We start from the raw sequence: 15,237 nt of genomic DNA, 5'->3' as shown, positions 1-15,237 counted from the left end.
CATTTAGACACGCTCACTTCCCACTGATGTAACCCCACTAACATACAGCATGGGGATTCGAACCCACGCCCACCTGCCACGCCCGGTTTTTGGTCCCATTCACTTCCATTCATTTTTTGAAAGTTCGAGATATCAACGCCGTTCCAACTCTATATCGAAAAAGCTCACTGATGTAACTCCAACTTGGGTACAGCATGGGGATTCGAACCCACGCCCACCTGCCACGCCCGGTTTTTGTCCCCATTCACTTCCATTCATTTTTTGAAAGTTCGAGATATCGACACCGTTCCAACTCTATATCGTAAAGCCCACTGATGTAACCCCGACTCAGATACAGCATGGGGATTCGAACCCACACCCACCTGCCACGCCCGGTTTTTGGTCCCATTCACTTCCATTCATTTTTTGAAAGTTCGAGATATCAACGCCGTTCCAACTCTATATCGAAAAAGCTCACTGATGTAACTCCAACTTGGGTACAGCATGGGGATTCGAACCCACGCCCACCTGCCACGCCCGGTTTTTGTCCCCATTCACTTCCATTCATTTTTTGAAAGTTCGAGATATCGACGCCGTTCCAACTCTATATCGTAAAGCCCACTGATGTAACTCCAACTTGGGTACAGCATGGGGATTCGAACCCACGCCCACCTGCCACGCCCGGTTTTTGTCCCCATTCACTTCCATTCATTTTTTGAAAGTTCGAGATATCGACGCCGTTCCAACTCTATATCGTAAAGCCCACTGATGTAACCCCAACTTGGGTACAGCATGGGGATTCGAACCCACGCCCACCTGCCACGCCCGGTTTTTGTCCCCATTCACTTCCATTCATTTTTTTAAAGTTCGAGATATCGACGCCGTTCCAACTCTATATCGTAAAGCCCACTGATGCAACTCCAACTTGGGTACAGCATGGGGATTCGAACCCACACCCACCTGCCACGCCCGGTTTTTGTCCCCATTCACTTCCATTCATTTTTTGAAAGTTCGAGATATCGACGCCGTTCCAACTCTATATCGTAAAGCTCACTGATGTAACCCCGACTCAGATACAGCATGGGGATTCGAACCCACACCCACCTGCCACGCCCGGTTTTTGGTCCCATTCACTTCCATTCATTTTTTGAAAGTTCAAGATATCAACGCCGTTCCAACTCTAAATCGTAAAGCCCCCTGATGTAACCCCGACTCAGATACAGCATGGGGATTCGAACCCACACCCACCTGCCACGCCCGGTTTTTGGTCCCATTCACTTCCATTCATTTTTTTAAAGTTTGAGATATCAACGCCGTTCCAACTCTAAATTGTAAAGCCCACTGATGTAACCCCGACTTGGGTACAGCCTGGGGATTCGAACCCACACCCACCTGCCACGCCCGGTTTTTGGTCCCATTCACTTCCATTCATTTTTTGAAAGTTCGAGATATCGACGCCGTTCCAACTCTATATCGTAAAGCCCACTGATGTAACCCCAACTTGGGTACAGCATGGGGATTCGAACCCACGCCCACCTGCCACGCCCGGTTTTTGTCCCCATTCACTTCCATTCATTTTTTGAAAGTTCGAGATATCGACGCCGTTCCAACTCTATATCGTAAAGCCCACTGATGCAACTCCAACTTGGGTACAGCATGGGGATTCGAACCCACACCCACCTGCCACGCCCGGTTTTTGTCCCCATTCACTTCCATTCATTTTTTGAAAGTTCGAGATATCGACGCCGTTCCAACTCTATATCGTAAAGCTCACTGATGTAACCCCGACTCAGATACAGCATGGGGATTCGAACCCACACCCACCTGCCACGCCCGGTTTTTGGTCCCATTCACTTCCATTCATTTTTTGAAAGTTCGAGATATCAACGCCGTTCCAACTCTATATCGAAAAAGCTCACTGATGTAACCCCGACTTGGGTACAGCATGGGGATTCGAACCCACACCCACCTGCCACGCCCGGTTTTTGTCCCCATTCACTTCCATTCATTTTTTGAAAGTTCGAGATATCAACGCCGTTCCAACTCTATATCGAAAAAGCTCACTGATGTAACCCCGACTTGGGTACAGCATGGGGATTCGAACCCACGCCCACCTGCCACGCCCGGTTTTTGTCCCCATTCACTTCCATTCATTTTTTGAAAGTTCGAGATATCGACGCCGTTCCAACTCTATATCGTAAAGCCCACTGATGTAACCCCAACTTGGGTACAGCATGGGGATTCGAACCCACACCCACCTGCCACGCCCGGTTTTTGTCCCCATTCACTTCCATTCATTTTTTGAAAGTTCGAGATATCGACGCCGTTCCAACTCTATATCGTAAAGCCCACTGATGTAACTCCAACTTGGGTACAGCATGGGGATTCGAACCCACACCCACCTGCCACGCCCGGTTTTTGTCCCCATTCACTTCCATTCATTTTTTGAAAGTTCGAGATATCGACGCCGTTCCAACTCTATATCGTAAAGCTCACTGATGTAACCCCGACTCAGATACAGCATGGGGATTCGAACCCACGCCCACCTGCCACGCCCGGTTTTTGACTTTATTCACTTCCATTCATTTTTTGAAAGTTTGAGATAATGTCGCCCTTTCAACTCTAAATCGTAAAGCCGACTTACGACACCCCGAGTTGGATAAAGCATTGGAATACGCACGCCTGCCCGACCGGCACACGGCAATCACACTCGCATTTTCTCCGGAAATGCACTCTCTAGTTATTATTAGTGTGATTGCAGAATGCAAGCACACTATTGTTATTGTTATTTTCGTTTTCAATATATTATTATTATTCTGCCCGTTTTTTGTCCGTGCTTCTTCTCCCGCAGTTTTCGAGATATCGACCCCGTTCCAGCGCCAAATCGTCCGGCCCATACGGGAATAGAGCGCTTGTATACAGCTTTTGGATCGAACCAACACTGTGGGCACAGTGCCCGTTTTAAGGTGCCCGTTTTTCCCCATTGACTCCCATTCATTTTGAAAAAAATGTCGAGCTATCAACGCCGTTCCAACCCTTGATCGACCGGGTCATTAATTAGCGCCCAAATCCAAAAAATCATCCGGATACGCCCATCCGTGTGGCATTTATGCCCGTTTTTGCCCGAATTTTTGGACAGAAATCTTGACACCTTTGGCTTTCCACAGAACGTCAACGTGATGACGTAGGCGGCATCTTCAGGCCGTTCTGAGAATAGAAAATGGCGGCCGCCAAAAAATCTGACTTATTTTGGTCTGTAACTAAAGTATTAGTGATTTTTAAGATGAAAACGCTGCACAGAATGAAATTATACTGCAGTTACACTTAGCAGTGAGCGTCAAATCGTTCGCGTTGCAACAGAAAAAAAGATATTTATATCCGTTAGCTTCAAGGCTAACGGATGCATTGAAATCAATGGGAATTGCTAAATGCTAAAAGAGGGACCGAAGTCTGAGTGCACTATGCCTGAAAGCTGTAAATGAGACACAGCCGATCATAGATTGCGCAATACCATGGCCCCTACAGTGATAATCACATGTAAATGAATGAGTACTGATTTGTAAGCAGTACAAACGTGCAGAAATGCATTTTTTTACAGGTTTGGCTTTTCAAACACACCCAGAGTGAACTTGTGCTCACACCACAGCTGGTGCACAGATACAGTGGCCTGTCTGAGAGAAAGTATTCACACCCCACGCACCGCACCACTTCTAAACGCATGCGCGCCCCCGACCTGCGCACGCCCGCCGACCGCCACACGGCAATCACACTCGCATTTTCTCCGGAAATGCACTCTCTAGTTGTTATTTTCGTTTTCAATATATTATTATTATTCTGCCCGTTTTTTGTCCGTGCTTCTTCTCCCGCAGTTTTCGAGATATCGACCCCGTTCCAGCGCCAAATCGTCCGGCCCATACGGGAATAGAGCGCTTGTATACAACTTTTGGATCGAACCAACACTGTGGGCACAGTGCCCGTTTTAAGGTGCCCGTTTTTCCCCATTGACTCCCATTCATTTTGAAATGAATTTCGAGCTATCAACGCCGTTCCAACCCTTGATCGACCGGGTCATTAATTAGCGCCCAAATCCAAAAAATCATCCGGATACGCCCATCCGTGTGGCATTTATGCCCGTTTTTGCCCGAATTTTTGGACAAAAATCTTGACACCTTTGGCTTTCCACAGAACGTCAACGTGATGACGTAGACGGCATCTTCAGGCCGTTCTGAGAATAGAAAATGGCGGCCGCCAAAAAATCTGACTTATTTTGGTCTGTAACTAAAGTATTAGTGATTTTTAAGATGAAAACGCTGCACAGAATGAAATTATAGTGCAGTTAGACTTTGCAGTGAGCGTCATATCGTTCGCGCTGCAACAGAAACAAAGATATTTATATCCGTTAGCTTCAAGGCTAACGGATGCATTGAAATCAATGGGAATTGCTAAATGCTAAAAGAGGGACCGAAGTCTGAGTGCACTATGCCTGAAATCTGTAAATGAGACACAGCCGATCATAGATTGCGCAATACCATGGCCCCTGCAGTGATAATCACATGTAAATGAATGAGTACTGATTTGTAAGCAGTACAAACGTGCAGAAATGCATTTTTTTACAGGTTTGGCTTTTCAAACACACCCAGAGTGAACTTGTGCTCACACCACAGCTTGTGCACAGATACAGTGGCCTGTCTGGGAGAAAGTATTCACACCCCACGCACCGCACCACTTCTAAACGCATGCGCGCCCCCGACCTGCGCACGCCCGCCGACCGGCACACGGCAATCACACTCGCATTTTCTCCGGAAATGCACTCTCTAGTTATTATTATTATTATTCCACCCGTTTTTTGTCTCCCTTTCTTCGTCCGCAGTTTTCGAGATATCGACCCCGTTCCAGCGCCAAATCGTCCGCCCCATACGGGAATGGACTGCTTGTATACAGGTTTTCGATCCGCTCGCCCGTTCACGTGCCACGCCCGCTTTTGTAGCGTTTTTTGGTCCCATTGACTTCCATTCATTTTTAGAATGGCATGTTCCTATACCGGCCTTCGGCTCAAATCGAGAGCTAGGATTCAGATAGAGACGCCTGTGAGTCTTCACCCACCCGACACCCCACATTACAGCTCTTCTATACAGCATTTAGACACGCTCACTTCCCACTGATGTAACCCCACTAACATACAGCTTGGGGATTCGAACCCACGCCCACCTGCCACGCCCGGTTTTTGTCCCCATTCACTTCCATTCATTTTTTGAAAGTTCGAGATATCGACGCCGTTCCAACTCTATATCATAAAGCTCACTGATGTAACCCCGACTCAGATACAGCATGGGGATTCGAACCCACGCCCACCTGCCACGCCCGGTTTTTGTCCCCATTCACTTCCATTCATTTTTTGAAAGTTCGAGATATCGACGCCGTTCCAACTCTATATCGTAAAGCTCACTGATGTAACCCCGACTCAGATACAGCATGGGGATTCGAACCCACACCCACCTGCCACGCCCGGTTTTTGGTCCCATTCACTTCCATTCATTTTTTGAAAGTTCGAGATATCAACGCCGTTCCAACTCTAAATCGTAAAGCCCACTGATGTAACCCCGTCTCAGGTACAGCATTGGGATTCGAACCCACACCCACCTGCCACGCCCGTTTTTCGGCCCCATTCACTTCCATTCATTTTTTGAAAGTTTGAGATATCAACGCCGTTCCAACTCTATATCGTAAAGCCCCCTGATGTAACCCCGACTCAGGTACAGCATGGGGATTCGAACCCACACCCACCTGCCACGCCCGGTTTTTGTTCCCATTCACTTCCATTCATTTTTTGAAAGTTCGAGATATCAACGCCGTTCCAACTCTAAATTGTAAAGCCCCCTGATGTAACCCCGACTCAGGTACAGCATGGGGATTCGAACCCACACCCACCTGCCACGCCCGGTTTTTGGCCCTATTCACTTCCATTCATTTTTTGAAAGTTCGAGATATCAACGCCGTTCCAACTCTAAATCGTAAAGCCCACTGATGTAACCCCGACTCAGGTACAGCATGGGGATTCGAACCCACACCCACCTGCCACGCCCGGTTTTTGGTCCCATTCACTTCCATTCATTTTTTGAAAGTTCGACATATCAACGCCGTTCCAACTCTAAATCGTAAAGCCCACTGATGTAACCCCGTCTCAGGTACAGCATTGGGATTCGAACCCACACCCACCTGCCACGCCCGGTTTTTGTCCCCATTCACTTCCATTCATTTTTTGAAAGTTCGAGATATCGACGCCGTTCCAACTCTATATCGTAAAGCCCACTGATGTAACCCCGACTCAGATACAGCATGGGAATTCGAACTCACGCCCAACTGCCACGCCCGGTTTTGTGCCTATTCACTTCCATTCATTTTTTAAAAGTTCGAGATATCAACGCCGTTCCAACTCTATATCGTAAAGCTCACTGATGTAACCCCGAGTTGGATAAAGCATTAGGATACGCTCCTGCCCGACCGGCACACGGCAATCACACTCGCATTTTCTCCGGAAATGCACATCTCTAGTTACTATTATTATTGTTGTTGTGGTTGTTGTTGTTGGTTGTTGTTGTTGTTGTTGTGATTATTATCATCATTGCTACTATTATTATTATTAATTATTATTATTATTATTGTCATTACTATTATTAGTGTTATTATTATTATCATTATTATTATTATTATTAATTATCATTATTATTATTATCATTATCATTATCATTATTATTATTATTATTATATTATTAGTATTATTATTGTTATTATTTTAATTTTATTATGGGACTCCAGCAGTTTATCAAACAACACATTTCTGTTACTATTATTATTATTATTATTATTATTATTGTTATTATTATTATTATTATTATTATTATATTAAAGTTCGACATATCAACGCCGTTCCAACTCTATATCGTAAAGCTCACTGATGTAACCCCGACTCAGGTACAGCATGGGGATTCGAACCCACGCCCACCTGCCACGCCCGGTTTTTGTCCCCATTCACTTTCATTCATTTTTTGAAAGTTCGAGATATCAACGCCGTTCCAACTCTAAATCGTAAAGCTCACTGATGTAACCCCGACTCAGGTACAGCATGGGGATTCGAACCCACACCCACCTGCCACGCCCGGTTTTTGGTCCCATTCACTTCCATTCATTTTTTGAAAGTTCGACATATCAACGCCGTTCCAACTCTATATCGTAAAGCTCACTGATGTAACCCCGACTCAGGTACAGCATGGGGATTCGAACCCACGCCCACCTGCCACGCCCGGTTTTTGGTCCCATTCACTTCCATTCATTTTTTGAAAGTTCGACATATCAACGCCGTTCCAACTCTATATCGTAAAGCTCACTGATGTAACCCCGACTCAGGTACAGCATGGGGATTCGAACCCACACCCACCTGCCACGCCCGGTTTTTGGTCCCCTTCACTTCCATTCATTTTTTGAAAGTTCGACATATCAACGCCGTTCCAACTCTATATCGTAAAGCTCACTGATGTAACCCCGACTCAGATACAGCATGGGGATTCGAACCCACGCCCACCTGCCACGCCCGGTTTTTGGTCCCATTCACTTCCATTCATTTTTTGAAAGTTCGAGATATCAACGCCGTTCCAACTCTATATCGTATAGCTCACTGATGTAACCCCGACTCAGATACAGCATGGGAATTCGAACCCACACCCACCTGCCACGCCCGGTTTTTGTCCCCATTCACTTCCATTCATTTTTTGAAAGTTCGAGATATCAACGCCGTTCCAACTCTATATCGTAAAGCTCACTGATGTAACCCCGACTCAGATACAGCATGGGGATTCGAACCCACGCCCACCTGCCACGCCCGGTTTTTGGTCCCATTCACTTCCATTCATTTTTTGAAAGTTCGAGATATCAACGCCGTTCCAACTCTATATCGTAAAGCTCACTGATGTAACCCCGACTCAGATACAGCATAGGGATTCGAACCCACGCCCTCCTGCCACGCCCGGTTTTTGGTCCCATTCACTTCCATTCATTTTTTGAAAGTTCGACATATCAACGCCGTTCCAACTCTATATCGTAAAGCTCACTGATGTAACCCCGACTCAGATACAGCATGGGGATTCGAACCCACGCCCACCTGCCACGCCCGGTTTTTGTCCCCATTCACTTCTTCATTTTTTGAAAGTTCGAGATATCAACGCCATTCCAACTCTATATCGTAAAGCTCACTGATGTAACCCCGACTCAGATACAGCATGGGGATTCGAACCCACACCCACCTGCCACGCCCGGTTTTTGGTCCCATTCACTTCCATTCATTTTTTGAAAGTTTGAGATATCGACGCCCTTTCAACTCTAAATCGTAAAGCCCACTGACGACACCCCGAGTTGGATAAAGTATTGGGATACGCACGCCCGCCCGACCGGCACACGGCAATCACACTCGCATTTTCTCCGGAAATGCACTCTCTAGTTTTTCTTATTATTATTATTCTGCCAATTTTTTGTCTGTGCTTCTTCTTCCGCAGTTTTCGAGATATCGACCCCGTTCCAACGCCAAATCGTCCGGCCCATACGGGAATGGACGGCTTGTATACAACTTTTTGATCCGCCCGCCCGTTCACCCGCCACGCCCGCTTTTGTAGCGGTTTTTTCCCCATAGACTTCCATTCATTTCCGAAAATTTTTTAAGATATCAACACCGTTCCAACTGTAGATCGTCCGGCCTGTTATTTAAACCACTTCTTGAAGAAAACTTTTTGATCCGCTCGCCCGTTCACCCGCCACGCCCGCTTTTATACCGATTTTTGGTCCCATTGACTTCCATTCATTTTTGTTGAATGGTTATTGAATGGTTATTTCTACAACGTTTATTTAACCTATAAGAGCCCCATTCACTTCCATTCATTTTTTGACAGTTTTAGATATCGACACCGTTCCAACTCTAAATCGTAAAGCCCACTGATGTAACCCCGACATGGGTACAGCATGGGGATTTGAACCCACGCCCACCTGCCACACCCGGTTTTTGGTTTATTTCACTTCCATTCATTTTTTGAAAGTTCGAGATATCAACGCCGTTCCAACTCTAAATCGTAAAGCCCACTGATGTAACCCCGACATGGGTACAGCATGGGGATTCGAACCAACGCCCACCCACCACGCCCGGTTTTCATTCCCATTCACTTCCATTCATTTTTTGAAAGTTCGAGATATCGACGCCGTTCCAACTCTAAATCGTAAAGCCCACTGATGTTACCCCGATTCAGATACAGCATGGGAATTCGAACCCACGCCCACCTGCCACGCCCGTTTTTCGGCTGCATTCACTTCCATTCATTTTTTGAAAGTTCGAGATATCAACACTGTTCCAACTCTAAATCGTAAAGCCCACTGATGTAACCCCGACTCAGATACAGCATGGGGATTTGAACCCATGTCCACCTGCCACGCCCGGTTTTTAACCCTTTTCACTTTCATTCATTTTTTGAATGTTCGAGTTATCAACGCCGTTCCAACTTTAAATCGTAAAGCTTATTAATGACACCCCGACTTGGATAAAGCATTGGGACATGCGCACTTGCTCACCCGCTGCACCGCAATTACACTCACATTTTCTGCAGGAAATGCACATCTCTAGTTATTACTATTATCATTATCATTATTACTATTATTATTATTAATATTGTTGTTGTTATCATTGTTATTATTATTACTATTATTATTATTATTATTATAACTATCATCATTATCATTATTATTGTTATTATTACTGTTATTATTATTATTATTACAGTCAATCATGTCTGTCTAAATGCCGGGCCGATAGGATCGGAGAGATTCAAATTCGGATCATTTATTATTACTATTATTATTATTATTATTATTATTACTTGCGAGTCAAGTAAATTAAATCAAGTAAATTGGTAAATGCTTTACCGTTCCAACTTTTTTAAAAATGTGTTGCAGGCTGAAAATGAAGGAATGAATGTAGAGTGGGTACGGAAAGTATTCAGACCCCTTTAAATTTTTCACTCTTTGTTTCATTGCAGCCAATTGGTAAGATCAAAAAAGTTCTTATTTTTGCTCATTAATGTACACTCTGCACCCCATCTTGACAGAAAAAAAACAGAAATGTAGATATTTTTGCTAATTTATTAAACAAGAAAAACTGAAATATCACATGGTCATAAGTATTCAGACCCTTTGCTCAGTATTGAGTAGAGGCACCCTTTTGAGCTAGTACAGCCATGAGTCTTCTTGGGAATGATGCAACAAGTTTTTCACACCTGGATTTGGGGATCCTATGCCATTCTTCCTTGCAGATCCTCTCCAGTTCCCTCCAGTTGGTGGACAGCCATTTTCAAGTCTCTCCAGAGATGCTCAATTGGGTTTAGGTCAGGGCTCTGGCTGGGCCAGTCAAGAATGGTCACAGAGTTGTTCTGAAGCCACTGCTTTGTTATTTTAGCTGTGTGCTTAGGGTCATTGTCTTGTTGAAAGGTGAACCTTCGGCCCAGTCTGAGGTCCAAAGCACTCTGGAAGAGGTTTTCCTCCAGGATATCTCTGTACTTGGCCGCATTCATCTTTCCTTCAATTGCAACCAGTCGTCCTGTCCCTGCAGCTGAAAAACACCCCCATAGCATGATGCTGCCACCACCATGTTTCACTGTTGGGATTGTATTTGGCAGGTGATGAGCAGTGCCTGGTTTTCTCTACACATACCGCTTAGAATTAACACCAAAAAGTTCAATCTTCGTCTCATCAGACCATAGAATCTTCTTTCTCATAGTCTGGGAGTCCTTCATGTGTTTTTTTGCAAACTGTATGCGGGCTTTCATATGTCTTGCACTGAGGAGAGGCTTCCGTCGGCACACTCTGCCATAAAGCCCCGACTGGTGGAGGGCTGCAGCGATAGTTGACTTTGTGGAACTTTCTCCCATCTCCCTACTGCATCTCTGGAGCTCAGCCACAGTGATCTTGGGGTTCTTCTTTACCTCTCTCACCAAGGCTCTTCTCCCACGATTGCTTAGTTTGGCTGGACGGCCAGGTCGAGGAAGAGTTGTGGTCGTCCCAAACTTCTTCCATTTAAGGATTATGGAGGCCACTGTGCTCTTAGGAACCTTGAGTGCTGCAGAAATTCTTTTGTAACCTTGGCCAGATCTGTGCCTTGCCACAATTCTGTCTCTGAGCTCCTTGAGTAGTTCCTTAGACCTCATGATTCTCATGTGCTCTGACATGCACTGTGAGCTGTGTGGTCTTATATAGACAGGTGTGTGCCTTTCCTAAACAAGTCCAATCAGTTTACTCCAATGAAGGAGTAGAACCATCTCAAGGAGGATCAGAAGGAAATGGACAGCATGTGAGTTAAATATGAGTGTCACAGCAAAGGGTCTGAATACTTATGACCATGTGATATTTCAGTTTTTCTTGTTTAATAAATTAGCAAAAATATCTACATTTCTGTTTTTTTTCTGTCAAGATGGGGTGCAGAGTGTACATTAATGTACACTTACCAATTGGCTGCAATGAAACAAAGAGTGAAAAATTTAAAGGGGTCTGAATACTTTCCGTACCCACTGTATATTAACAACTGAAATGAAGTTGACCAGACAAAACATGAAATATCCTGGGTTTATACTGTGTGCAATGAAACGAAACACTTTTATATATTACTCAGAACTTGGAGACCATGTCTGACTGGAGCCAGATGCATCACACACAAGACTATACATCAGCTCTATCTATAGTACTATAGGATCAAATCAACTGTATTTATCGGTACTTCAAGTACATTAACAGCTATAGAATTACGTATTAACAGACATAGCAATGTAAGTGCCCAGTTACCGGCATTACAGTTTCTTTAATGTGTTGGCACCACACCAACACTGATTGTCAAGCTATCATCCGTAGAGTCCTCGTCTTTCCATTCACATTAAACATCAATCAGAATGTGTATGTCTGAAAGCAGTTTAATATAAAGTAGATGCCAATATTAATACAATTTCTCCTTTTAATATTGTGTTAATTGAGATGTACTTAATTCCCCTATGAAAACTGGCAAACTGGCGAATGCTGCCTGTAGCACAATGCCCACACTGACTGAAGAGGGCAAATCAACCAGACCGTAAGAGAACTATTGCAGCAGCGAGGGGTAATTTCATATAGGGCTGTCTATCGGATACGGCCAAACCAGGTTGGATGCAGGTCCATGGCTGGCCTTCGAAGGTGCTTCTATTATTATGAAGCAGTCTATTATGCTAGCCAACCACCACTGAGGTCCGGGATTGAATTTCAGCAATGCTAGTCGCCGGCTGGGCGCCTACACCGACAGCATTGGCTTTGTCTGAAGTAGGGATGACCGAAGTCCTGAAATTGATTGGTGTGCTGATCAGGGGTATTCTTGCCCAGTGCTCACGGTTTCCCAGTGAAGCCAGACCTGCTGTGACAATTCACACTACATGACGTTTAATTTGTTCAGGTCGCTGTACAGTGGACGATAAGTCACAAATATTGTAAAGCTTGTGTGTGTGCCAATGCATTCTGATATAACTATATTATGACCCTGTTCCACATATTTACAGTTCACACATAGAGTTGCCTGCGAAAATCGTGTAGTGTGAACTAGGCATAAGAAAGCACTGACTGACCTCACAAATGCGTTGTTGACCTAATAAAATGGATACAGATTCACACATACACACTTTAAACTCCTGATTTTGAAGCCTTATCTAGATTTATGCACCACTGCGATTTCTCTTTAGAATTTCTGTCTGTCCCAAGAGTTTGCGTGCCTTTTTAATAGGTTCAGGTACCTCCAATAGTGCCTCAAATCTAATATGAATTTACAAGTAGTCCTTACCCTTAAGGGTTATTAGGAATAATATAAGAGGAACAGTACAGTTGTTAGTATGAATGTTCACCGATCAGCCCTCACTGTTTCTGCACTCACTGTCCATTTTATCAGCTCCACTGACCATATAGAAGCACTTTGTAGTTCTACAATTACTGACTGTAGTCCATCTGTTTCCCTGCATGCTTTTTTTAGCCACCTTTCATGCTATTCTTTAATGGTCAGGACTCTCCAAGGACCACGAGAGAACAGGTATTATTTAGGTGGTGGATCATTCTCAGCACTGCAGTGACACTGACATGGTGGTGGTGTGTTAGTGTGTGTTGTGCTGGTATGAGTGGATAAGACACAGCAGCGTTGCTGGAGATTTTAAACACCTCACTGTCACTGCTGGACTGAGAATAGTCCACCAACCAAAAACATCCAGCCAACAGCTCTTCGTTGGCATTGTCCTGTGACCACTGATGAAGGTCTACAAGTTGACCGACTCAAACAGAAGCAATAGATGAGCGATCGTCTCTGACATTACATCTACAAGGTGGACCAACTAGGTAGGAGTATCTAATAGAATGGACAGTGAGTGTCTGATCCACTCATACCAGCACAACACACACTAACACACCACCCCCATGACAGTGTCACTGCAGTACTGAGAATGATCCACCACGTGTGTGTATGTAGAGAAACAGATGGACTACAGTCAGTAATTGTAGAACTACAAAGTGCTTCTATATGGTAAGTGGAGCTGATAAAGTGGACAGTGAGTGTAGAAACAAGGAGGTGGTTTTAATGTTATGGCTTAACAGTGTAAATATTATAATGATCTACATAAGTGAACTACATGATTAATTAATGCAATTGCTTGTGCCAACAAACAGTGTGATCAATCCTGGCACAGAGTGAAGTAACCCGTACTGTTTGATCTCTTAAATAAGGTACACTGCATAAATCCTAACAGCAGGAACATTGCATACCTGTATAAGCTTCCCCTGTTCTGTCTGAAGGGTGCTCAGGTCCTGTCCCAAGAGGCCCTGCCCTCTTCTTAAAGACTCGTAGTCCATCTTGAGTTGGCCGGCATGTGCGGAGAGCTTTGCCACCTCCTCGGCCAGGTTGACCAGCAGAGCGCGGTCCTGGCCCTTAACCGACTTGAGGTCCGTGTCGTGATCCGTGAGCGAGTGGAGCAGCGACGTCTGCACCCCCTCCAGTCTTAGGAAGTTGCTGTTGTAATCCGGGCAGTTGGGGTCGATGAAGATGTTGATGCGCGAGCCGTCACCCCTCTCGACCGTCACCAGGGCGTTGGCCTCGTCCTGGTTGGTGGTGATGTGTGGAGGGCCGTCGGAAATAGACGGGGCCTGGGAGTGGTTCAGGAAGAGGATGGTCCCTGTTACTGTGATGGCGAGAATGACGGCCACGAAGAGGAGGACGGTGCAGAGAAGATAGCTGCAGCTCATCCTTTGCTGGAAGAGGAATTGAGGGGTGGAGGGGGAAAGGGGGTAGTTTTGGGGATAGAGAGAAAAAGGGGGGGGTTGTAAGTAAAATGACTATACAAACCTGCCACAACAACATTCACTACGGCCAAAGCAATATACAGTAGACACCTGACCATGTTAGACCTTGTTGGACGTCAGTCATATTTGTGGCCATAATAGCCCTTCAAGTTGACATATAGGTTAGGAAGGCCATTAAAGCATTGGTTGCATGGCTTCAAATTGCTAGCCCAAAGCTCTACCCACTAGGCTACCACTGTCCAAGAATGCCAAGATGCCACTGTTAGACCCATGACCAAAGCTTTTAACATACACCGACTAGGCATAACATTATGACCACTGACAGGTGAAGTGAATAACACTGATTATCTTCATCACAGCACCTGTTAGTGGGTGGGATATATCAGGCAGCGAGTGAACATTTTATCCTCAAAGTTGATGTGTTGTGATGGCTAGACGACTGGGTCAGAGCATCTCCAAAACTGCAGCTCTAGTGGGGCGTTCAGTAAACCAGCGACAGGGTAATGGGCGGCCAAGGCTCATTGATGCACAGACGAGCTACTGTAGCTCGAATTGCTGAAGAAGTTAATGCTGGTTCTGATAGAAAGGAGTCAGAATACACAGTGCATCACAGTTTGTTGTGTATGGGGCTGCATAACCGCAGACCAGTCAGGGTGCCCATGCTGACCCCTGTCCACCACCGAAAGCACCAACAATGGGCACGTGAGCATCGGAACTGGACCACGGAGCAATGGAAGAAGGTGGCCTGGTCTGATGAATCATGTTTTCTTTTACATCACATGGATAGCCGGGTGCGTGTGCGTCGCTTACCTGGGGAACACACGGCACCAGGATGCACTATGGAAACAAGGCAAGCCGGCGGAGGCAGTGTGATGCTTT

General features: G+C 45.3%; 1 protein-coding gene across 1 annotated transcript in view; it reads right to left on the bottom strand.

Moving 5' to 3' along the window:
- fibcd1b (fibrinogen C domain containing 1b) overlaps positions 1-15,237 on the bottom strand; it is a 108,554-nt gene that overhangs the window by 54,727 nt on the left and 38,590 nt on the right. Inside the window, 1 exon segment of the mRNA XM_062988621.1 lies at positions 13,825-14,307. Within this exon segment, the coding sequence (XP_062844691.1) occupies positions 13,825-14,307 (483 nt within the window).

This window comes from Trichomycterus rosablanca, chromosome 26 (genome assembly GCF_030014385.1).
Source record: "Trichomycterus rosablanca isolate fTriRos1 chromosome 26, fTriRos1.hap1, whole genome shotgun sequence".
In the NCBI taxonomy this organism is placed as follows: Eukaryota; Metazoa; Chordata; class Actinopteri; order Siluriformes; family Trichomycteridae; genus Trichomycterus; species Trichomycterus rosablanca.
This window is presented reverse-complemented; position numbering and strand designations above follow the sequence as displayed.